The sequence below is a fragment of the Somniosus microcephalus genome, chromosome 2 (assembly GCF_052327205.1).
Source record: "Somniosus microcephalus isolate GS21.2 chromosome 2, FLI_Smic_1.0, whole genome shotgun sequence".
Lineage (NCBI taxonomy): Eukaryota > Metazoa > Chordata > Chondrichthyes > Squaliformes > Somniosidae > Somniosus > Somniosus microcephalus.
Window position 1 is genome coordinate 170,986,956 of NC_140988.1, and position 26,790 is coordinate 171,013,745.

The 26,790-nt window shown below is 46.1% G+C and overlaps 1 protein-coding gene across 18 annotated transcripts in view; it reads right to left on the reverse strand.

Annotated features, from left to right (window-relative positions):
• Positions 1-26,790, reverse strand: part of LOC147123101 (prominin-1-A-like) — a 240,309-nt gene that overhangs the window by 49,575 nt on the left and 163,944 nt on the right. For all 18 annotated transcript variants that reach the window (XM_085966404.1, XM_085966387.1, XM_085966420.1 and 15 more), the window contains 7 exons: positions 24,247-24,321; positions 7,996-8,059; positions 7,009-7,168; positions 6,426-6,578; positions 6,138-6,261; positions 5,329-5,432; positions 3,008-3,089 (listed from right to left, as the gene is read on the reverse strand). In XM_085966404.1, coding sequence (XP_085822530.1) covers positions 3,008-3,089; positions 5,329-5,432; positions 6,138-6,261; positions 6,426-6,578; positions 7,009-7,168; positions 7,996-8,059; positions 24,247-24,321 — 762 coding nt within the window. The remainder of the gene's footprint in view (positions 1-3,007; positions 3,090-5,328; positions 5,433-6,137; positions 6,262-6,425; positions 6,579-7,008; positions 7,169-7,995; positions 8,060-24,246; positions 24,322-26,790) is intronic.

Consider the following 26,790-nt stretch of genomic DNA (forward strand, 5'->3'; position numbering starts at 1 on the left):
AGCAGCTCGCTGGTTGGTGGGGGTGAGGGTTGGGGAGGGGGGGTGGTGGCTGAAGCAAGATTGGCCTGATGCGATACTAGCCAATCGCCTAAAGCAAGACCGAGGGGGGTGGAGTGACCACACGCAGAGAGTGGCCCGCAGTTTCCCGGCAGAGCCCCACAGTCCTGCGCCTCCTGGATCCACATTCAGGCAAGTAAAAAAACTTCTAACTTACCTTTTGGATAGTAGCCTCCAGCGATCCCTTCAAGGACCACTGGTTTGGCTGCTGTGCACCTGAGAAAATTGACCATAGCATGAATGGTGCCTGTTTTCTGGTGCAAAACCAGAGTTAAAAATCAAGGCCCACATGCCTCTTACGAATCCTAATTTAAAACTATATGGTCTCAACATGAATTCCAACAATTCAATTGAGCATTTTGAAATTGAAATGGGAGTTTCATTATGTTGATAGGAGCACAGTTTACTTCACCAAATGTCTAAATCCGAGGCTTATTGTTGTAGTCAATGCAACCCTCAAGTAAATGCAAGTCAAAGGTAGAAAAAAAATCAGAAAAAAATGGCCAGCTTAAATCTCATGTCAAAAACAACAGTTCCGCTTAGGAAAACTATGCAAAGCATTTATTCCCCCCCACCTTTTCCAGATATGCAACAGGAAAACAAATTTAAAAAATACACTTCTCTGGTCAACATTTCGGTTGTGAAGAAGTATTTCTCGCCTGAAGTGCTGCAGTGGCAGATCAACATAAGTTAAATGCTTGCGATCCTCCACTTGCTGAGTTACTGATCTCAGCAGTTTTAATGTAGCGGGGTGCTGAATGAAAATCTGTCACTTCCTTGCTGGAAGGTCAAAAAACAAATTTAAGTAAAGGGAAATCTGGCTGTAGCTGTTATTGTGCACCAACCACCAACTGGCATCACAGCAGCTCCAACACTTGCCCTATTTAACCAGAGTGGAGTGTGGAAGAAGAAAACCCAAGAGGCAAAAATACCTTCAACAATGAAGGTGTTTCACCCTTTAGATGAAAAGTTCTCAACTGAACTAGCACAGATCACCTTGTGTTAGACCACCTTTTGCTCTATACAAAATCCGTGCCCCATTTTACCATCAGAAAAAATAGCAACACAAGATGTGGAAAGGTAACAAGAAATGAAAAACAAGGGCCAGAATTTTCCAGGGTGGCAACGGGCATGATCAGTGACAGGTGGGGTGGGAAAGTTGTTATTTTTGACAACAGGTCATCTCACACCCACACACCTTTACCCTGGGCATATCTGTCATTGCGGAACCGACCTGACCGGGGCTGGCGACCTAATTGAGATGATTATCAGGTAGTTTACAGACACTTAAGAGCCTTTTTTCACTTACTTTTTAAATTTCCCTGCATGACCACCAGATTCATGCAGCTCGGGAACCATGTCTGTGAACCTGAGGCGGGAGTTCCATGGCCATTGCTCCAGCTGATTACTTGACAGCAATGAAATGTACAGTAAAAGCTCCCACCTGACAGATGATCACTTTCCTCAGTCAATTTCCAGCACAGATTCTGCAGGCTGCAAGTGTTTCCAGCAAAGTCCCCATCCAGTGTCACCTCGGTCATCTGTACTTCACCTGCCATCTATTCCATCAACATGGGTGCCGTTTATACTCTCTCACCTTGGTCCTCAGAATCCCGCCATGATCAGCCCCACCACCACCACCAACCTTCTCCACAATCACCTGATGCTGCACAGGACAAAGGGCATCAGCACCTGAGCACATTGCTGCCCAGGAGGCCAGGGATGGCCTCATCATGGCCAGATTTAGTTAACTTTACGCTGTACACCCTGGCTGCCACATAATGTGCCAGGTTAGCACCACCCCACACCAACACTAGAAAGCATCCCTGTAATGACCAAGCCATTCCTTTCACACTCATCGCCATTGCGAGGGGGGTACCGTTATGTCTCACCATTCACTGCAACTCACTAAGCCACTTCCAAAAGGTGCACACAAATCTGTCCAAGACCGGAAAGTGTTGAAAATAAAGATTTTTATGTTTGACACCACATTAACAGAAACTTTACATAAACATTGCATAAAACTCCCAAGTGGCTACCCTTGTGTGTTAGTTGGTATGATTGCACTATGGTGAGTGTGAGGGGTGGCTAGTGAGATAGGGATGTGATAATGTAGATAGAGAGAGAGGGGGGAGTGGCTGGACGTGCAAGGTATGTTGGTGGGAGTAAGGATGTGCAGGAGTAGGGTAGGGAAGGCAGAGTGATGGGGATGTGATGAAAGGCACAGCAGGATGAGGTTGAGTGTGGCTTTGTACAAACGTTTCCTGCTCTAATTAGATAATTGAAATGTTTGCAGCATTGCACCCAGGTCCTCCTGAACACATCCCGGCTTGTGACCGCCTCCACAATCTGCAACCAGGCTGTCTTGGTCTCCTGGGGAGGTCTCTTCCGCCTATTGGAAGGGAAGAGGACATCCCTGCGTGCTCGGACTCCCTCCATAAGCATATGGAGGGAGTCATAGGAGAACCTGGGTGCAGCCCTCTGCCTCTGTGCAGTCATTGTCGGTGTTTGCAGCACTCCAATGCTGTAGTGCATTGACAGCACCATGTTAGATGAAACTTCAAATGTAATGTGGCCATGGTCCCTTTAAGGATCCCGGCTGAAAACACATCATGAACAACGTCACCAGACCCGCTCCATCTCATTGGGCCGGGTAACGCGCTGGGCGGGCTTAATAGGCCCAATTAAGGCAAGTTCATTTTTCAGCAGCGGGATGCAGCCAGCAGCGGGGTTGCGACCCGCCACGGACACCGGACCCGCCCAGGTAGGCAGAATTCCGGCCAAGGTTTTGATGCCTTTCTCTCTCTACAGCCGCCTTTCTCTCTACAGCCACAAAGCTCATCATCTCTTTTCAACATCCTGAAATGTATTTTGAAGAATGCATTGCTAAATAAAGGAAACATCTATACTGTTTTGCCCAGAGATAACGCCAATCTATGTTTTTACTTACTGCACTGAAATTTACATCACCAATGTTGAATAAATTTTGTAGCTGGAAAGCTGAATATATTCCTTCATTTTTGCGGCATTTGCTGTATATAATAAAAAAAAACTCTGATTTAGTGCTCACATCCCAAGTGCTTTTTTATATATAACACAAAAAAATGACTCGAGTGATTTGGGCAACAGTCATCACTCTGAAGGTGCATGCTGCTGCTCTTGATCATCTCTGCTATGCCATCCTATTTTAAAGGAGTGCTAAATTAATATTTCCACTTCAGTGTCATACAAACTTGAATGAGTAAAAAAATGCTGTAAAATTAAAAACCATTTGGGATAGAGCCCCTCAATAGTGTCCCTTCCAAAATAGCCCCTTATGAGGAAAACAAATTGTAAATACACCAGTATAGCTCTTGGATGCAATTAGTTAATACTGCTGCAGATAAATAGTTACAATTGGTACAATAGTGTCCATTTTCCCTCATATATTGTACATTGGGTTTCTAATTTCCAACAATCATCCAATAACAACAACAAAAGGTAAATCGTGCTTGACTAATCTACTGGAATTTTTTGAGGATGTAACTGGTAAAATAGATAAGGGAGAACCAGTGGATGTGGTGTATTTGGACTTTCAGAAGGCTTTCGATAAGGTCCCGCATAAGAGATTAGCGTGTAAAGTTAAGGCACATGGGATTGGGGGCAAGGTATTGACTTGGATAGAGAACTGGTTGGCAGACAGAAAGCAAAGAGTTGGAATAAACGGGTCTTTTTCCGAGTGGCAGGCAGTGACTAGTGGGGTACTGCAGGGATCGGTCCTTGGACCCCAGCTATTCACAATATATATTAATGATCTAGACAAGGGAACTAGATGTAATATCTCCAAATTTGCAGACGACACAAAGCTGGGTGGGCGTGTGTGCTGTGAGGAGGATGCCGAGAAACTCCAGGATGATTTGGACAGGTTGGGTGATTGGGCAGAAGCATGGCAGATGCAATATAACGTGGATAAATGTGAGGTTATCCACTTTGGTGGCAAAAACAGGAAGGCAAATTATTATCTGAATGGCAATAGATTGGGAGAAGGGGAAGTGCAACTAGACCTGGGTGCCCTTGTGCACCAGTCGCTGAAGGTAAGCATGCAGGTGCAGAAGGTGGTTAAGAAGGCAAATGGTATGTTGGCCTTTGTAGCGAGAGGGTTTGAGTACAGGAACAAGGATGTCTTGCTGCAGTTGTACAGGGCCTTGGTGAGACCACATCTGGAGTATTGTGTGCAGTTTTGGTCGCCTTATCTGAGGAAGGATGTTCTTGCCATGGAAGGAGTTCAGCGAAGATTCACCAGGCTGATAACTGGGATGGCAGGAATGACGTATGAGGAGAGATTGGGTTGATTGGGCTTGTACTCGCTGGAGTTTAGAAGAATGAGAGGGGATCTCATTGAAACTTATAAAATTCTGACAGGAATGGACAGACTAGATGCAGGAAGGATGTTCCCAATGGTCGGGGAGTCCAGAACCAGGGGTCACAGTCGAAGGATAAGGGGTAGGCCATTTAGGACAGAAATTAGGAGGAATTTCTTCACCCAGAGAGTGGTGAACCTGTGGAATTCTCTACCACAGAAGGCAGTAGAGGCCAATTCATTAAATATATTCAAGAAGGAGTTGGATATATTTCTTAAGGCTAAAGGGATCAAGGGGTATGGGGAGAAAGCAGGGAGCGGGTACTGAATTTGGATGATCAGCCATGATCGCATTGAATGGTGGAGCAGGCTCGAGGGGCCGAATGGCCTACTTCTGCTCCTATCTTCTATGTTTAACTTTCACTTATTAACACCTCCAAGATGCTTCACAGCATTAGATGCTGTGAAGCTGATGATAGGAACCCGGAAAAGTTGAAGCACTACAAGAAGATATCGGAGAAAACGTTAAGTTTTCTTAACATAGGAGACACGGTGTCCATCTGTGCCAAAGGCACTATTAACGGCTTTATCAGCACCTTGACGTGTAGTTTCCTGGTTCAGTAATCTTGGGGTGACAAAGGGAGACACAGCCAATAGTTTCAGCATCCCCCAAACATGGTTTGAGTGTGTGAGTTCCACTCTTCAGTGATCTTTACACATGTCGGCACTGCACAAAGACAGGATTGGGAATGGCTGCGATATCCCCCGTTATTGAAGAGCCTGCCAAAACATAGTGTCCAGGCAAACCTGGATCCCTACCCCAGCACAAGTCACCACCTTTGAGAGAGACAATGGTAAGGAGAAAAAATGGGAGCAAAGTATATTTCCCAGAAACAATCATTAAAACGTAGCACTAGACTTTAGTATCTGACCTGTATACACTCTGAAAAGTGAGGTTTATGTTGGGTTCGGAAAGCAGAAACCCAGAAAGGAAATGTTTCCACTGTGAGTCCAACAAATAGGGAGTATCCAGAACCTTAAGGGTACAAAGGTTAACAGATTTAGAGGACAAATACTATACTCCAGCAACAGAAACATTGATTTTGCAGACATCTCATGTAATTTGTACCTTTTTAGTTAGGGATTGTCAATTACCATTGAAAATACCAGGGTTAAAATTCTCAAACTGCTTTTTAGAAATATAAACATTGAAAATAAGATGCAAATATTACTTCTGCTGATACAAGAGTAGCCTTTTCAAATAAAATTCTGCATTTCATTGAGAGATTTTCAGCACTCTGCATTATGAATTATTCTTCAATGAATTATTGTAAAATGTAAAATTTCAGAATGGCTCGATAAGAGATTTTCAAGGTTATAGGCATCAATATCAGTAAATTTTTAACAAACAACAGCTGCAAAGGCTCCAACCCGTGTCATGTTTGACACAGTCACACAAGGAAATATTAGGACAGCTGACCAAAAGCTTGGTCAAAGTAGATTTTAAGCAGTGTCTTAAAGGAGGAGAGAGTGGTAAAGAAGTTTAGGGAGGGAATTCCAGAGCTGAGGACCTAAGCAGCTGAAAGCACGGCCACCAAAGGTGGAGCGAAGAGATTTTAAGGCCCAAATGTATATTATTCTAAAAGGGTAAATATTTGGCCAAAAATAAACACCAAAAGTGAAGAATGCAATCAAACAAAAATCCGTATGCAAGGTTTACAGCAAAGCTCTTCTACTTTACCTTAAATAAACTGTTGTCTTTTAAAGACTGACAAGCGAGTTTTTCGACATTTCCTCCTGCAATGAAGGTGGCCAAAACTACCAGCATCAAAAGCCAGGAGAAGATGAAGCTGACCCCAACTCCACTGAAAGAAATGACAAAGTTAGATTTTAAAAGGTTTATAAAACTTCAAAATGAATATTGTAATGAACATGCTTTTTCCCCCCAAAAGTTGCATATTTCATACATTTGTCGATCTATGGGACTGCAGTATTTAAATAATTTGCTGTAATATTGATAAATTATTACGCTAAAAGAAGGTTGCCTCCTGTGTTTGATATACAGCCTCTTGTGGTTGGAGAATCACGCTTGTCAAAGCCACAGGATCCACAAAGCAAACCAAGATAGTTGAAAGCAAGGATAAGTACCACTGAACAGCAGAGTGCAACACCGCCAAGCCATCTATAAAAGAACACACAATCTGAAATCACTTCTATTTTTAATAGTTGGAGAAATAGGCTTTCATATCAGATGCTTAAAATGCAACAAAATGGAAATCAAGGTAATGTATGATTTTAAAACTTGCACAGAATGGTGCAAGTCATTCAATGGGACTGTAAGTAAATTTAAGGCATACTGCTCCTATGTTACTTTGCTTTATTTGAAACCTCGATGCTGTAACAATGAATATGATGCACTTGATTCCTCATTTGAGAAACAAATACATTTAGAAACATATAAGCTAGGTTTAAATTATTAAAATAATGTGTTAAACATTTTGCAAATAATTATGTTTATGCTTTTTTTTTTAAAAAAAGGTCAATTGTTGGAATCTTATAAGGGATATGTTAATACTGTTGTGTTGAAGGTAAGCTTGAGAAAGAAAACCTACCTGTAGAAATCGTACTTTTCCAAATATGGAAGATACTCGAGAAAGTATCTCTCCCCAGTACCGAGATATGCAGAAGTTGTACTGATTATATCGTCAATAACAGGGTTCTTACTCAAATTTGAAACAATCACTCCAGCTTCATCGAGCACACTCTTCACATCTGAAACAAAGGACAATTAACACAAACCTGCACAGCTACACGTGCACACTTCATTAACTGTGCCAATTCGATCATTACAACTGCTGGCTGAAACGGATGGAACAGGCTCATGAAAATGCACTACGCACCATGGAATGGAGAGCACATCCTTTTATCGCCATACACATATATACACTTTTATTGAAACACAACTGCAAAAGTGTACGGTGGACTCAAGCTAATACATTATTTAACAACACAATGAGACAATGTAAATGGGTGTTTACGGAAGGCTTCTATGGAGTTGGTCATGAGTTTGCAATTTCCACACAGTAAAATTGCTTTATTCAACTGCACCCATAGTATATTGTTCAGTTTTCCATCACAAATGAGCAGAAGCTAACATGTTAAAATTCAGTACGAATTCATCAATTCGGACTCCAAAATTATAAAAAGGAGCGACATTTAGTGCAGCTTCCGCAAACAGATTGCTATGGAATTAGAAAACTGTGACTCTGGTGCATTACAGGCAAACACACAAAAAGGCACAGTATGTCATAGATTTTACATACTGTGCTTAGATTTTGCTTAAACTTACGAGGGAGTGCTGCAAAAATGAAAAGAAGATGCCGTAAACAAAAGAAATACATCAGAAAAAAAGTTTAGCAGAAAGTAGTTGAAAAACAATTCTAAAAATTTGCACTCTTGCACTATGTTCTACACGTATCTCTTGCAGTAAGCTATCAGTTAAGCTACTGAATTTCACCACTCATTGTTCATTTTAAGCAAAAGACAAATTTACGCACAAAATCAAAAATGCAGAGAATTGAATGTTTCTATAACTGTACCTGCTGAAACAGACTTGGTTTCATTTTGAACCACTTCTGGGGTATTATTAAATGCGGAATGTCCCTAGAATTACATAAATAAATTAACATATGAACCAACAGTGCAAACAGACATTTTTTATTATGTTCTTAGTAGCACTAGAAAATATTTGATGATATAATTTAAGATTGGCAAAAAGTCCAATGGGGGCATTGAGAACATTTTTTTTTATATATAAACGTAGCAAGTTGTTAGGATCTGGAATTCACTACCGGAAAGAGTGGTGGAAGCAGATTCAATAGTAACTTGAACAGGACATAGCTTGGGTTTTCCAAGTCACACACCATCCTGACTTGGAAGTATATCGCCATTCCTTCATTGTCACTGGGTCAAAATCCAGGAACTCCCATCCTAACAGCACTGTGGGAGTACCTTCACCACACGGACTGCAGCGGTTCAAGAAGGCGGCTCACCACCACCTTCTCAAGGACAATTAGGGATGGGCAATAAATGCTGGCCTTGCCAGCGACACCCACATCCCGTGAATGAATCAATAAAAAAAAACTTTTAACAGGGAATTGGATTTTTCCCGAAAAGGAGAAACCTGCAAGTCTATGGGAAAGAACAGGCGAGTGGGACTATTTGGATAGCTCTTTCAAAGAGCCGGAACAAGCACAATGGGCTGAATGGCCTTCTTCTGTGCTATATGATTCTATGATAATTAAGCTAAGTTAATTATGAACATTAGTTGAGAGACACGTGTCATCCCTACTCTGATTGACGGGAGGAATGTCTGTTCTCAGTTTGAAGGGATTTGGTTTCATGGACCAAGTTCCAACTCGTTTCCTCATGGCTACAGTCACATACCACAAAGCTAGCCATTACTCAGCATAAAGTGGCAATCTCGCTCCCATCAGTTAAGCTATTGAATGTCACCACAAATTGTTTAAGCAAAAGACAAATTTATGCACAAAATGAAAAATGCAGAGAATTAATGCAGATGGCCGGTGTGGAAAATTAAGAGATTCGCATTGGCTCTGTAGGATGCGGTCTTCTGAGCTTGCGTTTACAGCATTTTGTTGGGGTCGAGTAGGGGGAATTTGTCTCTGCAAATAGCTGAAATATAACTAACCTGAAAGTGCTTCATACCGACTCTAGATGCCAACATTACATTTCTTACCCCGACGAACATGAAAGCTCTCAGAATTTTTTTTTTTTTTTTTTTTTTAAAACTATATTAATATACTGTAAAAGTTCAGTGCTGTGCCACACTAGATTGATGGACTAGCACAGTACAACACTAAGGGGTCGATCTTAACTCGGGTGCAGGGAATTGTTGGGTTTCCCGAATTTAGTGTTTCCCACACGAATCCAAATGGGTCTGTGAGATTGATGCAATTTTAACTCAACTGGCCAATTGATTTCCAACGTGTGGGAAGCCTTGGCAATTGAGTATTGCCAGTCAGAAAGTCACAGGATATGACATCATCATTGCTGCTGCTTTTAAGGTCCACAGCAAGCCTTGCTTCTTCTGCAGGCTTCCAAACTTTACCATTCGGATGGCACAGGAGCCTGCAGGAGCAACGGCCAGCGGGAGCGCAAGAGCTGCCCCCAAAATTTGATGAGACTTCACTCCAGGCATTACTGGATGGTGCTAGGGCCCACAGGGAGGTCCTGTTCCCTTCTTCAGGCCTCCCAGTCAGACCTAAGCTGTGTGGCTACAGATGGCTGGTGAAGTCAACTCCGTGGGGCTCACACGGCACACCTGGATACAGTGCAGAAAAAGATTCCATGACCTTCATCGCACTGGAAAAGTACTGTATGAAGTTTCCATCACCCTCAATCTGATCCCCATTGCCTTTCCTCACCAGCACTCAGCTTTAGCAATCTCTTCCTCCACATCCCACTAGACACTCGCATCCATGCACCCTTACCCATTCCCCCTCTCTCTCTATGCTCACATTCACATAACTATTCCACCATGCAGCTCTCACACTCCCTCTCACTCTGATGCTTTGAACACAACTGACAACACACAGGGAGGGCCCTTGGTCTTGCAACCTCACTCCATCTTTGTCTCCTTCTAATTATCTATGCTATGCAATCTCTGCACTCACTCCTTCATTCTCACTCAACCTCCACTTGTCTCCCTCATTGCAGGAAAAGAGAGCTCACAACAGGAGAGCGAGAACCAGGACAGGAGGAGGGCCGCCCTCATTAGCCCAGCTCACCCCCTGGGAGGAAGCTGTCCTGGAGATTGTCGGGGCTGACAGAGATGCGGAAGTTGGGGAAGGACAGACAGGTGCATCCCCGCAAGCTGGTGACAGAATAGTTTTACATCTCTCTCATTTGCATTGCATGAGTCGCTGATAATGATTCTGAAGCTACATCATATGGACTTATGATCATCTGCAAAATGCAATGTGCATGTAACCTTGGCATCACATCTCTAACTTTTTCCTTGACTCCCCCACAGGACCATCGAGAGCCCCCATCCCCACTGTGCAGGAGGAAGAGCCTGAGAAGCCAGACTCCTCAGAGGAATCTGCAACCTCTGAGGGCGTAGCATCAGCAGAAATAAGCGCACCCAGCACCAGCGCAGACACTCACACCTCGGTGGGACCTTTGGGACAGAGTAGATTTGTCACCTGGTGTATCACAGCTCACAAGTGAGCATCAGCAGATTGTAGAGACAGGGACAGCAGTGGAGAGTCCTCGTCGGAGGGCGCAGGACTCTGCCAGCTCGGCTCAGCTGCATGTCGACCCTCTGCCTCTGGGTCCATCCGTAAGATCAGAGGTGATGGAACTCCATGCACAGATGCAGGAGTCTCTGGCAGGTTTTGTCTCCTGGGTTGCTGCGAGTGTGGAGCGAATGGAGGAGTCCATAGCGAACCTGAGCAGAGCCTTTGTGGAGTCAGTGGCGCATGAACGCATCAACACGGCAAGGATGGCTACCTACGTGGAAATGATTGCTGCCTCCGTGGTAAGGCTGGCTACCGTAGACGAGAGGATGGTTATGGTAGAGGAGAGGAGGGCTATGGCCATGGAGGAGGTTAGTCGCCAGGGTATGGAAAACATGGTGAGTGTTCAGAATAGAATGACATCTCTTGAGGAGCGATGGGCATCTATTGAACAGAGAAACCAGGCCTTCGTGGAAGTCCTTCTGAGTAGGACTGCCATTGCAGATACGGGTCCCCATGGCCCCCCTGATGTGCAGCAAGGTGCTCTCAAGCCACTTGCAGACACGGAGGGGGACCTGACCCATGAGGGGGAGGTTGTGGGCAGACCTCAAGGAAGTGGGGGCTCCTCTCCAAGCGCTCACACTTCCATGCCACTGCAGAGCCCTCGGTCAGAGCCCCGCCAGAGTCCACACCCAACGGAGATAGAGGTCTCAACCCCTGCACAGCCGCAGGAGCAGCAGACTGCTGACGAGCCCTCACAGGCTCGCCACCCCAGAGGACACCCGCCAAAAGTGTCGAGACAGGAGCAGCAGGAAAGTGAGCAAGGGGCCTCCACATCTGCTGCAGCCACAGGGGAAACACTACGTAGGAGCACGCGTAAGAGGAAAATAATGCACAAATAGTCACAAGGGTAATCACTTGGGTGAAATGTTGTATATTTTGTAAAAATGCCATCAGTTGTTTGTTTTGCATAAAAATTCTGATGGCAACTGCTGCAGTTCTGGCATGTGTCATTTCGCAAATGGGGCTGGAGGTCCTCTAATGCCAAAAAAGGGAAGGAAAATAAGGCCTCCCATGCTTCTGGTAGATGCCTCAGTTGAGGAAGCGCTGAGTGAGGGTGGCAAGAGGGGTTTCGCTGGAGGACACACTGGAGAAGTGTGAGAGGCTCCAACCTTCCACAGGTGTGGTTAAGCCTGGTAAAAGTTTCCCCAGGCCTGAGACAACAAAGTCCTGCCACCTGCAAATGATGACTGATCAAATCTGCTCTTTAATGGTTGACCTGCAGCTAATAGTCACCAAGCCAATAGTGCTCACGCCAGGTTTCACTGGCGTGATCGCCACCAGGCGTGTTTTACATGGGAAAAGGGTTAAACAGGCAAGGGCCTGTTAAAATGGGATTATAAAGGCCAATGAGTGCCTTTTAAGGGCCCTGAAAACCAGTCCCGCCTGTTGCTTTAAACCAGGTTACTTTTCAGGTGAGCAGACGCAAGGCACTTCTCCAGGGCAGGATCAGAGAAAGATCACTTTATGGTACTCCTGTACAGCCGCCACTTAGTGAAGTACTGGTATAAAACTCTCTGAGGGAGGTAGGAAAGAGACATGGTCGTGAAGAATGCAAGACGTATTGAGCCGTAATTTGCTGTAGTAGTGAATTTAACGGTGTCTGCCGTTAATTAAACTTGCCCTTGCATGTTTAGGTGTTTTAATTTTTTGCATGGCAAGTTGCTGAAAGTGCGAGCTGAAAACATCGCATTGAGGGAAACCGAACATCTGGGACTAGAGTGAGCAGGGAAAGCAATGGCCTATCTCCTTAACCAATCAGACTGATGGAGTTTTTTTAATTTTTTTTATTCATTCCTGGGATGTGAGCATCGCTGGCAAGGCCAGCATTTATTACCCATCCCTAATTGCCTTTGAGAAGGTGGTGGTGAGCCACCTTCTTGAACTGCTGCAGTCCAGGCAGTGAAGGTACTCCCACAGTGCTGTTAGGGAGGGAGTTCCAGGATTCTGACTCAGCGACAATGAAGGAATGCCAATATATTTCCAAGTCAGGATGATGTGTAACTTGGAGGTGGTGGTGTTCTCATGTGCCTGCTGCCCTTGTCTTTCTAGGTGGTAAAGGTCCTGGGTTTGGGAGGTGCTGTCGAAGAATACTTGGTGAATTGCTGCAGTGCATCTCGTAAATGGTATGCACTGCAGCCACGGTGTGCCGGTGGTGAAGGGAGTGAATGTTTAAGGTGGTGGATGGGGTGCCAATCAAGCGGGCTGCTTTGTCCTGGATGGTGTCTAGCTTCTTGAGTGTTGTTGGAGCTGCACTCATCCAGACAAGGAGAGTATTCTATCACACTCCTGACTTGTGCCATGTAGATAGTGGAAAGGCTTTGGGAGTCAGTAGGTGAGACACTCGCCGCAGAATACCCAGCCTCTTACCTGCTTCTGTAGCCACAGAATTTATCTGGCTGGTCCAGTTAAGTTTCTGGTCAATGGTGACCCCCAGGGTGTTAATGGTGGGGGATTCATCAATGGTAATGTCACTGAATGTCAAAGGGCGGTGGATAGACTCTCGCTTGTTGGAGATAGTCATTGCCTGGCACTTGTGTAGCGCGAATGTTACCTGCCACTTATCAGCCCAAGCCTGAATGCCGTCCAGGTCCTGTTTCATGCGGGCATGGACTGCTTCATTATCTGAGGAGTTGCGAATGGAACTGAACACTGCAATCATCAGCGAACATCCCCATGCCTAAGCTTGTGATGGAGGGAAGATCATTGGTGGAGCAGCTGAAGATGGTTGGGCCTAGGACACTGCCCTGAGGAACTCCTGAAATGATGTCCTGGGGCTGAGATGATGTGAAATAAACAGCACAAGAACTGAGAAGGAAGTGCAAATCAGAGTGGGTGAATTTAATATCAACTAAGATGGGAAAGATTGGATTGAGAGAGAGAGAAAAAGAGACAACGGAAGTATATCTTTTTAAAAGTTTTAATTTTAAATCTTACATTTTTTAAATCTCCAACAATTAATACCTGAAGGAATGAGACTCCACATTTGTAATAGTTAATTTGCAGTGCCAGAGGGGTTGATAGTAATAATTAACCCTCATCACATCATTAAAAGGGTACTTAGAATGAAACGGATAAGACTCAACTTTCTGTGGTGAGTTCAGTACTTATTTACTGCACAAATACAGCAACTTCACACCGTTCAATGCATGTCAATGGTGAGCCAGACAGCGAGATGCTGTTTTCAGGCAGCTAACGGCGGAGAGGTGCAACTCAGGCAGCAGCTTTTGGATCTCTGTGTTTAACCTAGCATCTGCCATCATCTGAAGTTGCTATAGCATTTGTGCAGAAATAACAGCGAGCACCATTAGCCTTACTGTTATTTTGACAGCAAATTATAGGCCATGATATGCATTATGGGGTATCATAGTAAGACAGATATTTGTGTTAATGTATTTCTCTGTCTGACTCAGTATTTAATGCCTTTGGCAAGCAAGAAGTAATTTGATTTCAAATTCTTGTTGCACCAAAGTATTGCTGTGTACAGACCTAGCCTCATTAACAACTTGCAGACAGGGGATGGGGTATGTGGGACAGTCCAAAGCAAGATAATTTAGCCATTCTATATAAAACCCTAAACATGCATGGTAAGTTCCAATTTTCCACTGTATGGGGTCGATTTTATCTCAGGTGCGGGGAATTGGCAGGTTCCCCGAATTTAGTGATTCCCACACGATTCTAAATGGGTCTATGAGATTGATGCAATTTTAACTCAATTGGCCAATTGATTTCCAGCGTGTGGGAAGCCTTGGCAATCGAGTATTTCCAGTCAGAAAGTCGCAGAATGACATCATCATTGCTGCTGCTTTTAAGGTCCACAGCAAGCCTTGCTTCCTCTGCAGGCTCCCAAACTTCACCATTAAGATGGCACAGGAGCCTGCAGGAGCAACGGCCAGCGGGAGGGCCAGATCTGCCCCCAAATTGATGAGGCTTCACTCCAGGCATTACTGGATGGTGTTAGGGCCCACAGGGAGGTCCTGTTCCCTTCTCCAGGGAGGAAGAGGCCTCCCAGTCAGACCAAGGCTGTGTGGCTACAGGTGGCAGGTCAAGTCAACTGCTTGGGGCTCACATGAAGAAGGTGGTTGCAGTGCAGGAAAAGATTCCATGACCTTCTTCGCACTAGAAAAGTAAGTACTGTATGAAGTTTCCATCACCCTCAATCTGATCCCCATTGCCTTTCCTCACCAGCACTCAGCTTCAGCAATCTCTTCCTGCACAACACAATAGACACTCACATCCATGCACCCTTACCCATTCCCTCTCTCTCTATGCTCACATTCACAGAACTATGCCACCATGCAGCCCTCACACTCCCTCTCACTCTGATGCTTTGAACACAACTGACGACACACAGGGAGGGCCTTTGGTATTGCAACCTCACTCCATCTTTGTCTCCTTCTAAGTATCTATGCTATGCAATCTCTGCACTCACTCCTTCATTCTCACTCAACCTCCACTTGTCTTCCCTCATTGCAGGAAAAGAAAGCTCACAACAGGAGAGCGAGAACCAGGACAGGAGGAGGGCTGCCCTCATTAGCCCAGCTCACCCCCTGGGAGGAAGGCGTCCTGGAGATTGCCGGGGCTGACCGAGATGTGGACGTTGGGGAAAGACAGATAGGAGCATCCCCGCAAGCTGGTGACAGAATAGTTTTCCATCTCTCTCATTGGCATTGCATGAGTCGCTGATAATGATTCTGAAGCTACATCATATGGACTTATGATCATCTGCAAAATGCAATGTGCATGTAACCTTGGCATCACATCTCTAACTTTTTCCTTGACTCCCCCACAGGACCATCGAGAGCCCCCGTCCCCAGTGTGCAGGAGGGAGAGCCTGAGATTCCAGACTCCTCAGAGGAATCTGCAACCTGAGGGCGCAGCGTCAGCAGAAATAAGCTCACCCAACACCAGCGCAGACACTCACACCTCAGTGGGACCTTTGGGACAGAGTAGATTTGTCACCTGGTGTATCACAGCTCACAAGTGAGCATCAGCAGATTGTAGAGACAGGGACAGCAGTGGAGAGTCCTCGTCGGAGGGCGCAGGACTCTGCCAGCTCGGCTCAGCTGCATGTCGACCCTCTGCCTCTGGGTCCATCCGTAAGATCAGAGGTGATGGAACTCCGTGCACAGATGCAGGAGTCTCTGGCAGGTTTTGTCTCCTGGGTTGCTGAGAGTGTGGAGCGAATGGAGGAGTCCATAGCGAACATGAGCGGAGCCTTTGTGGAGTCATTGGCGCATGAACGCATCAACACGGAAAGGATGGTTACCTACATGGAAATGATTGCTGCCTCCGTGGTAAGGCTGGCTACGGTAGAGGAGAGGAGGGCAACGGCCATGGAGGAGGTTAGTCGCCAGGGTGTGGAAAACATGGTGAGTGTTCAGAATAGAATGACATCTCTTGAGGAGCGATGGGCATCTATTGAACAGAGAAACCAGACCTTCATGGAAGTCCTTCTGAGTAGGACTGCCATTGTAGATACGGGTTCCCATGGCCCCCCTGATGTGCAGCAAGCTGCTCTCAAGCCACTTGCAGGCAGAGGGGGACCTGACCCATGAGAGGGAGGTTGGTGGCAGACCTCAAGGAAGTGGGGCTCCTCTCCAAGCGCTCACACTTCCATGCCACTGCAGAGCCCTCGGTCCGGAGTCCACACCCAACTGAGATAGACGTCTCAACTCCTGCACAGCCGCAGGAGCAGCAGACTGCTGGCGAGCCCTCACAGGCTCGCCACCCCAGAGGACGCCCGCCAAAGGTGTCGAGACAGGAGCAGCAGGAAAGTGAGCAAGGGGCCCTCCACATCTGCTGAAGCCACAGGGAACCACGACGTAGGAGCACGCGTAAGAGGAAAATAAAGCACTAGGGTAGTCACTTGGGTGAAATGCTGCGTATGTTGTAAAAATGCCATCAGCTATTTGTTTTTCATAAAAATTCTGATGGCAACTTCTGCAGTTGTGGCGTGTGTCATTTCGCGAATGGGGCTGGAGGTCCTCTAATGCCAAGAGTGAAAGGAAAAAAAGGCCTCCCATGCTCCTGGTAGGTGCCTCAGTTGAGGAAGCGCTGAGTGAGGGTGGCGAGAGGGGTCTCGCAGGTGGTCACACTGGAGAAGTGTGTGAGGCGCCAACCTTCCACAGGTGTGGTTAAGCCTGGTAAAAATTGCCCCAGACTTTAGACAACAAAGTCCTGCCACATGCAAATGATGACTGATCAAATCTCCTCTTTAATGTTGGACCTGCAGCTGATAGTCAGCAAGCCAACAGTGTTCACGTCAGGTTTCACAGGCGTGATCCCCACCAGGCGTGTTTTACATGGGAAAAGGGTTAAACAGGCAAGGGCCTGTTAAAATGGGATTATAAAGGCCAATTAGTGCTGGTTAAGGGCCTAAAGACCAGTCCCGCCTGTTGCAGGCGGGACTGATTCGGGTCAATCAGACACACCTAGGTTACAATGCCGTGGAGGTGGGAACCAGGCCGGTTTGGGGGGGGGGGGGGGGGGTGGTCCCCGACCCCCAGGTTTGGCGATTTTAACCCCCCGCACGCCTGAAAGCCCGCCTGTCGGCTGCGTTAAAATCGAGCCCTATGTGTTACAGAAAGGGGGGGGGGAAATAGAAGATTTGTTTGATTTCCTTCAGCTAATAATTGTTGCATACTGTGGGTATTGTGTGACATTTAGTGTTCTGATATCCCACAAGAACTTTAAAAACTTTAAAAATTAAGTCAAAAGTTCAAAAATCACTAAGTTTTAAAAGTGCAGTACACTTTCAAACCTCATTCCAAATATGCGTAATTTCTATACGCCCAACTCATTAGTAGAACCCCATTACACTTTAGCTGTAAATTCCCAGTGTATACTTATTCAGTTACATAAATAACCAAGCCTTCTACTGAAATTAAATCACATTTCCACTTACTAACTTTTACTAAATTTCCACCTAAACATAGCAACCAAAATCCAAGACAAAATATATTTTCTTTCAATTACCATTAAAACAAACCTGCATGTCTGCTTTAAAATACATTCAAATCCACTAAGGACAAGGGCAGCAGACGCATGGGAACACCACCACCTGCAAGTTCCCCTCCAAGTCACACACCATCCTGACTTAGAAATATATCGCCGATCCTTCATTATCGCTGGGTCAAAATCCTGGAACTTCCTACCTAACAGCACTGTGGGAGTACCTTCACCACATGGACTGCAGCGATTCAAGGCAGCGGCTCACCACCACCTTCTCGAGGGCAATTAGGGATGGGCAATAAATGCTGGCCTCGTCAGCGATGCCCACATCCCATCAACGAATAAAAAAAAACTAGAAGCGTACAGATAATTTCACATGCAGACATGCATACTGATCACATATGCATTCATATCATATGTACACAAATATTACCAAGTATTAAACTAGAAACAGTTTGTTATTTCCAAATGCCGTATATAATTTACTGTTCTGGATTTGACAACACCCAAGGGAGGTAACTGGTCACAAGGAAAACCTCCACGATGATCAGGCTCAGCTACTTTCCCATCTCTCAAACAACAAATTATTAAATGTCAAGCCATTGATCAAGTGTTACAAGTGACGGTTCAGCTCCAACCAACTACACTCTACAGATGCCATTAGTTACCATCCACTTGGTAAAGTATTTGATTACTACATCTGGCCTCAGTTCCATTCTTAATTTAACCAGCTATTTTTTTTAAGGCGTTAACTAACATAGCATCAACTGCTTTTGATGGGGTTCACAAGATACAGCTACATATACATGGGGCAGATTTTGCAGTCGGTGGCGTACCTATGGAGTACGCCGCCGGCATCCGAATAGAATGTCAACTTACCTGATCGGGACCCTCCTTTACGAACTTGCTCTCTGACGCTTCGTACTCGAGGGCACAGTAATGGCCCACGGATCCCAGGGGCGCAGCATGTGCTGAAGAGTACCTGGGATCACGTGGGCCTGGTGCTCAAATCAGTGGAAGTGCAGAGTTTCCTCTCAACAGATATGTGGGAACCAGCATCAGGCTTTTAGGGTTAATTGTTCAATGGGATACTGGTACACAGGGGAATAAAGTTATAGAATAAGGCGACCAAGGAGAAAGGTGTGTGCTTTTACATATAATTGGGGTTTTGGGGGGGGGGGGGGGGGGGAGGGGGGGGGGAAAAGAGTGCAAATTGATTAATTTTTTATTTTCATTGACTGAACTGTATTACAGTAAATTGTACTGTATTTATTCACAATATCAAATTATATTACTGTCTGTCTAAATGAAAAAACTTTTGATCAACTTAAAAAAATACATTCCTTAAACCACGTCCAGAGGGGATTTGCAGCCTTACAATATTCTTTAACCACGGTTGCAAACTTTTAAAGATGTGATTCTAGCTAGATGCAAACGCTTATTATTTTCACCATTAATGCGGCTTCATTAATCATCACAAATAACCTGCAAAAGAACGGAAAGGAGGGTCTCGAGACCGGAGAGGCAGCGGACCTGCGAGGGATCACCAGAGGCGGCGGAGCTACTTAAAGAGCAGCCCGAGGCAGCGAGGCCCAGAGCCCCGAGACCGGAGAGGCAGCGGACCTGCGAGGGAGCACCAATCCAGGTTCCGGGAGAGAGGTCAAAAGTAATCCAAGTGTGATGTCAGCAGGAAGCAGGTAGGTGATTGGTTGGTGAGTATTTCTCTCTTTTTTAAACTTTAACTCTGTTTTATAGTTTCTAAGGTCTCTCTGGTGTAGCGGGGACTGTTGGTAAACTATTTAACTGTAGTGTAATTAGTGGGATTGATTAATTAATTGAGTTTAAATTAAATCAAAGGGTAAGTCATGGCAGGACAGCCCAGCCCCGTGATCTGCTCCTCCTGCGAGATGTGGTAACTCAGGGACACTTCCTGTGTCCCTGACAACTACATGTGCAGGTAGTGCACCCAGCTGCAGCTACTGACAGACCGCATTGCTGCACTGGAGCTGCGATTGGATGCATACTGGAGCGCTCACGATGCTCGGGACATCGTGAATAGCACGTTTACGGAGTTGGACACACCGCAGGTAGAGGTTGGACAGGAAGAAAGGGAACAGGTGACCAACAGGCAGAGTACTAGGCGCAGGCAGGTAGTGCAGGGGTCCCCTGTGGCCATCCCCCTCTCCAACAGATATACCACTTTGAGTACTGTTGGGGGGGATGGCTGATCAGAGGAAGGCAGCAGCAGCCAACTTCCTGGCACCAGGGGTGACTCTGCTGCACAGAATGGGAGGAAAAAGAGTGGTAGAGCTATAGTAACAGGGGATTCAATTGTAAGGGGAATAGATAGGCATTTCTGCGGCCGCAAACGAGACTCCAGGATGGTGTGTTGCCTCCCTGGTGCAAGGGTCAAGGATGTCTCCGAGCGGCTGCAGAACATCTTGGAAGGGGAGGGTGAACAGCCAGTTGTCGTTGTGCATATAGGCACCAACGATATAGGTAAAAAGCGGGATGAGGTCCTAAAAGCGGAATATAGGGAGTTAGGAGGTAAGTTAAAAAACAGGACCTCAGAAAGGTAGTAATCTCAGGATTGCTACCAGTGCCACGTGCTAGTCAGAGTAGAAATAGAAGGATACTTCAGATGAATACGTGGCTAGAGGAATGGTGCCAGGGGGAGGGATTCAAGTTCCTGGGACATTGGAACCGGTTCTGGGGGAGGTGGGACCAGTTCAAACCGGACGGTCTGCACCTGGGCAGGGCTGGAACCAATGTCCTAGGGGGAGTGTTTGCTAGTGCTCTGGGGGAGGGTTTAAACTAAAATGGTAGGGGGTTGGGAACCTGAGCAGGGAGACAGAGGAAAGGGAAACAAGGATAAAAGCAAAAGATAGGAAGGAGAAAAACAAAAGTGGCAGTCAGAGAAATCAATGGTTTAAATCAAACGTGGCCACAGTAAATAATAATTCTAATAGGTCTAAGAGCGTTAAAAAAAACAAGCCTGAAGGCTGTGTGTCTTAATGCGAGGAGCATTTGTAATAAGGTGGATGAATTGGCTGTGCAAATAGAGGTAAAGGAATCTGATTTGGTTGGGATTACGGAAACGTGGCTCAAGGACTGCCAAGACTGGGAACTCAACATCCAGGGGTATTCGAGATTCAGCAAAGATAGGCAAAAAGGAAGAGGAGGGGTAGCATTACTGGTTAAAGAAGGGATTAGCACAATTGTAATGAAGGATATTAGCTCTGATGAGGTGGAATCTGTATGGGTAGAATTGAGAAATACTAAGGGGAAAAAAACATTAGTGGGAGTGGTATATAGGCCTCCAAACAGTAAGGCGGAGGTTGGGGATGGCATTAAAAGGGACATTAAAGAAGCGTGCAATAAGGGCACAGCAGTCATCATGGGTGACTTAATCTACATATAGATTGGGCCAACCAATTTAGTAACAATACTGTGGAGGAGGAATTCCTGGAGTGTTTACGGGATGGTTTCCTGGACCAATATGTCGAGGAACCAACCAGAGATCAGGCCATCTTAGACTGGGTATTATGTAACGAGAAAGGATTAATTAGCAATCTTGTTGTACGAGGCCCCTTGGGTCGGAGCGATCATAATATGATCGAATTCTTCATTAAGATAGAGAATGAAGTAGTTGACTCAGAAACTAGGGTCCTCAATTTAAATAAAGGAAAGTACGATGGTCTGAGGAGCGAGTTGGGTAGGATTGATTGGGGAATGTCACTCAAAGGGTTGACGGTGGATAGGCAATGGCAAACATTCAAAGACCGAATGGATAAACTACAGAAGTTGTTCATCCCAGTTTGGCATAAAAATAAAACAAAAAAGGTGACTCAACCGTGGCTAACAAGGGAAATTAGGGATAGTATAAGATCCAAGGAGAGGAGATACAAATTGGCCAGAAAAAGCAATAATCCTGAGGATTGGGAGCAGTTTAGGATTCAACAAAGGAGGACAAAGGGATTAATTAAGAAAGGGAAAATAGAATATGAGAGTAAGCTTCCAGGGAACATAAAAACTGACTGTAAAAGCTTTTATAGATATGTAAAGAGAAAAAGATTGGTGAAGTCAAGCGTAGGTCCCTTGCAGTCAGAATCGGGGGAATTGATAATGGGGAGCAAAGAAATGGCAGACCAACTAAATACATATTTTGGTTCTGTCTTCACAAAGGAGGACACAAATAACCTCCCAGAAATACCGCGGAACATAGGGTCTGATGAAAGGGTGGAACTGAAAGAAATCAGTATTTGTAGGGAAATGGTGTTAGGAAAATTGATGGGACTGAAGGCCGATAAATCCCCAGGGCCTGATAATCTACATCCCAGTGTACTTAAGGCAGTGGCCCTAGAAATAGTAGATGCATTGCTGGTCATCTTCCAGAACTCGATATACTCTGGAACAGTACCCATGGATTGGAGGGTAGCTAATGTTACCCCACTATTCAAGAAGGGTGGCAGGGAAAAAGCGGGGAATTATAGACCGGTAAGCCTGACATCAGTAGTGGGGAAAATGCTAGAGTCCATTATAAAAGATGTAATAGCAGAGCACTTGGGAAGCAGTGACAGGGTCGGACAAAGTCAACATGGATTTACAAAAGGTAAATCATGCTGGACTAATCTACTGGAATTTTTTGAGGATGTAACTGGTAAAATAGATAAGGGAGAACCAGTGGATGTAGTGTATTTGGACTTTCAGAAGGCTTTCGATAAGGTCCCGCATAAGAGGTTAGCGTGCAAAATTAAGGCACATGGGATTGGGGGCAAGGTATTGACTTGGATAGAGAACTGGTTGGCGGACAGAAAGCAAAGAGTTGGAATAAACGGGGCGTTTTCCGAGTGGCAGGCAGTGACTAGTGGGGTACTGCAAGGATCGGTCCTAGGACCCCAGCTGTTCACAATATATATTAATGATCTGGACAAGGGAATTGGATGTAATATCTCCAAATTTGCAGATGACACAAAGCTGGGTGGGAGGGTGTGCTGTGAGGAGGATGTCATGAAACTCCAGTACGATTTGGACAGGTTGGGTGATTGGGCAGAAACATGGCAAATGCACTATAATGTGGATAAATCTGAGGTTATCCACTTTGGTGGCAAAAACAGAAAGGCAGATTATTTGAATGGCAATGGATTGGGAGAAGGGGAAGTGCAAAGAGACCTGGGTGTTCTTGTGCACCAGTCGCTGAAGGTAAGCATGCAGGTGCAACAGGCGGTTAAGAAGGCAAATGGTACGTTGGCCTTCGTAGCAAGAGGGTTCGAGTACAAGAACAAGGATGTCTTGCTGCAGTTGAACAGGGCCTTGGTGAGACCGCACCTTGAGTATTGTGTCCAGTTTTGGTCACCTTACCTGAGGAAGGACGTTCTTGCCATGGAGGGAGTGCAGCGAAGATTCACCAGGCTGATACCTGGGATGGCGGGAATGACGTACGAAGAGAGATTGTGTCGATTGGGCTTATACTCACTGGAGTTTAGAAGATTGAGAGGGGATCTCATCGAAACCTATAAAATTCTGTCAGGTCTGGACAGACTAGATGCAGAAAGGATGTTTCTGATGGCCGGGGAGTCCAGAACCAGGGGTCATAGTCTAAGGATAAGGGGTAAGCCATTTAGGACTGAAATGAGGAGGAATTTCTTCACCCAGAGAGTGGTGAACCTGTGGAATTCTCTGCCACAGAGGGCGGTGGAGGCCAGTTCATTGAATATATTCAAGGAGGAGTTGGATATATTTCTTGAGGCTAAAGGGATCAAGGGATATGGGAAGAAGGCAGGGACCGGGTACTGGATTTGGATGATCAGCCATGATCTCATTGAATGGCGGAGCAGGCTCGAAGGGCCGAATGGCCTACTCCTGCTCCGGTCTTCTATGTTTCTATGTCCTTTTGCAGTGAAACAGATTCCTATGCCGTAACTTGACAGATCACAAGTTCAGGTGAGTGCAAGCGTGGAAATCCAGAACTTGCAGTCAATTTCAAAGGCGGTATGATAGCGTACTCGGAGTACGCTATCATACCCACTGCAAAATCTGCCCCATTATGTTACACAAGCACATGGACATAGATCTCAGCTTCTAGCACCTGCCAATTTCAACATCTAGCACCTGCCAATTTCAACATCACCCAAACTATCCTTCACTAACCCGGACTTGCTGCAACTACTTTAACATCTCCACCACTCATTTTCTGCAGGCTTTTCCCTCTGTCAATCACGGCTGTTTCCAAGTTCACCTGCTGCAGATTCCCATAAAGAAAGTGAAGGTCATCTGAAGAAATTGCCATTAGTCTTTACAACCAAAATAAACACACCCAGGTTAATACTTAATCTTTGGAATACAAGATTTAATCGCTAGTACATTAAATTTGGTTCAAAAATAGGCACCATATAAATTCCACAATGTCATTTAGAATACAATTTTCAATATTGTAGTAACAATCAACACTTTGGAATTTAGTTGAAATTAAAAAGTAACAGCATTAAGAGTGCAACACCCTGGAGAACTCCAAAGGTGACAGCATAACATATAATTGGAATTTTAAAAGTTCCAAGTTAAAAGAGCATTGCTTACCTTCTGAATCAAGTCTTCAAAATCAGTTTTCAGCACATCATTCACTTTGGCGAGTTCAGAGTCGACATCTTGTAACTGAAGTATTCAAAAACAAAATTTCAGGTGGCTTAAAAAGGTGACAATACAATGATCGCTCAACAATTGGAAAACTTACCAAGAAAAAGAAATTGATCAGGTGTAGGAACCTCTGTTCCTTACCAAAAGATGGAGTTCGACTCACGAAGTCAAAACAATAAACTTTAATGAGCAAACGAAGCAAGTTAACAACTACAGGATGAACTGGAAACGTGTCTGGTCTGCTTGGAAACCTTTAACTGCCTGGAACTGCTGGAAGGTTCCGAGCTATGACCCTCTCCCCAACTGTCTGGAACTGCTAGAAGGTTCCGAGCTATGACCCTCTCTCCAACTGTCTGGAACTGCTAGAGGGTTCCGAGCTCTGACGTCATCACGCAGAGTACAGGAATGAAGCCTGAGTGCAGTAACAGATACATTTAAAGGTACATCGTCAGACTACATAACAGAGCTGTAAAAAGGAATTATATACAATGTCCATAGCCCAATGGTGGCTCCGCCACATGCGCCCCCCCCAGAATTGCTTTCAACGGCGAAGGTAAAGCGAGAAGGAGGTCTGACGAGCCTGTCTGAACGACTACGGTACTCTGGCGGCTGGAACAAAGAGGTAGAAGACGAAACAGCTGTAGTTTGAGGCTGGGATGACGTTGCCGAAGCAGAAGACGATGACGATCGCAGGCGACTCGGTGGTCGACTGTGGCTGTGGGACACCGGCAGTCGAAGGAGGACGACCGCGACGAGGCGGCTGGGCAGTGACAACTGGTGCGCTGAGGTCAAGATGAGCAGGTTTCAGCCGGTCTACAGAGATGTGGTCACTTTTACCGCCGATGTCGACTATGAAAGTCTTATCGCCCGAGGAGATGACACGAAAAGGACCTGTGTACGGTGGCTTGAGAGGGTCTTTGTGTGCATCCTGCCGGTTGAACACGTACACCGCGTTCTTGAGGTCCCCTGGAACGTGGGAACGTTGCCGGTCATGACGTGAAGTAGGAACCGGGGTGAAGTTCTTGGCCGCTTCCTGATGGCTGATGAGTTGCTGAGCTGGAGACCAAGGTTCAGTGTGAGGAGGAAGAAAATCACCTGGAACCCTGAGCGGTTGCCCAAAGACTAGCTCCGCCGAGGAAGATTGCAGGTCGTCCTTTGGCGCCGTGCGAAGACCTAGTAGCACCCAAGGAAGCTTGTCTATCCACCCCGGCCCGGTAAGACTGGCACGTAGTGCTGCTTTAAGAGACCTGTGAAACCTTTCACAGAGGCCGTTCACCTGTGGATGGTAGGCGGTGGTACGATGAAGTTTGGCACCGAAACTTTGAGCAATGGCGTTCCAAAGCTCAGAGGTGAACTGAGGTCCTCGGTCCGAAGAGATGTCAGCCGGTACCCCAAAACGTGCCACCCATGACGAGATGAAAGCCCTGGAGATGTCCGCTGCCGTGGTTGCAACCAAAGGAATCGCCTCTGGCCATCTAGTAGTGCGGTCAATTATGGTGAGAAGATGAGTGTGCCCGCAAGAAGGAGGAAGAGGGCCAATGAGGTCCACGTGTACATGGTCGAAGCGGCGCTCCGGGACCGGAAAAGTGGAGAGTGGGGCTTTAACGTGGCGTTGTATTTTGGCTTTCTGGCAGGTCACGCAGAAATTTGTCCAGTCACGGACGTCGAGATGCATGCCCTTCCAAATGAATTTCTTCGCCATTAACCGCTGAGACGCTCTCATGCCGGGATGTGACAACCCGTGGATAGTGTCGAAGATTCTTTTGCGCCATTTGGCCGGGACGATTGGACGTGGAACACCCATGGAAACGTCACACAGGAGTGTGGTCCCTGCGGACTGGAAAGGCACGTCAGCCACTTGCAAACTGGAAGGTGTGGTGCGGTACGCCTGCACGTCGGGATCCGCCCTCTGGTCTTCCGCCAATCTGACATAGTCGACACCAAGATGTACTGCGTGGAGCTGAGCGCGGGAGAGGCAATCCGTCACCATGTTATCCTTCCCGGACACATGCTGGATGTCGGTGGTGAACTCAGATATATGTGAGATGGCGTTGCTGGCGCGCCGACCATGGTTCTGTCGTCTTAGCCATCGTGAAGGTCAGCGGCTTGTGATCAACAAAAGCCGTAAAAGGCCGTCCTTCCAGGAGGAAGCGGAAATGGCAGATGGCCAGGAAGAGTGCCAACAGTTCTCTGTCGAAGGTGCTATACTTCTGTTCATTCTTCCTCAGTTGTCGGCTGAAGAAAGCCAGCGGTTGCCAAGCCCCATTGACCCACTGTTCTTGAACCGCCCCGATGGCGTAGTCGGAGGCGTCTGTAGTGAGGGCAATGGTTGCGCCTGGGAGGGGGTGAGCCAACATGGTTGCTGCAGCCAGGGCATTTTTGGTATCAACAAAGGCTTGGTTCATGTGCGGTGTCCACTCTATCTGATCTTTGCCTGCTCTGCCTCTGATGGCCTTGTACAATGGTTGCATCAACAAGGCTGCCTTG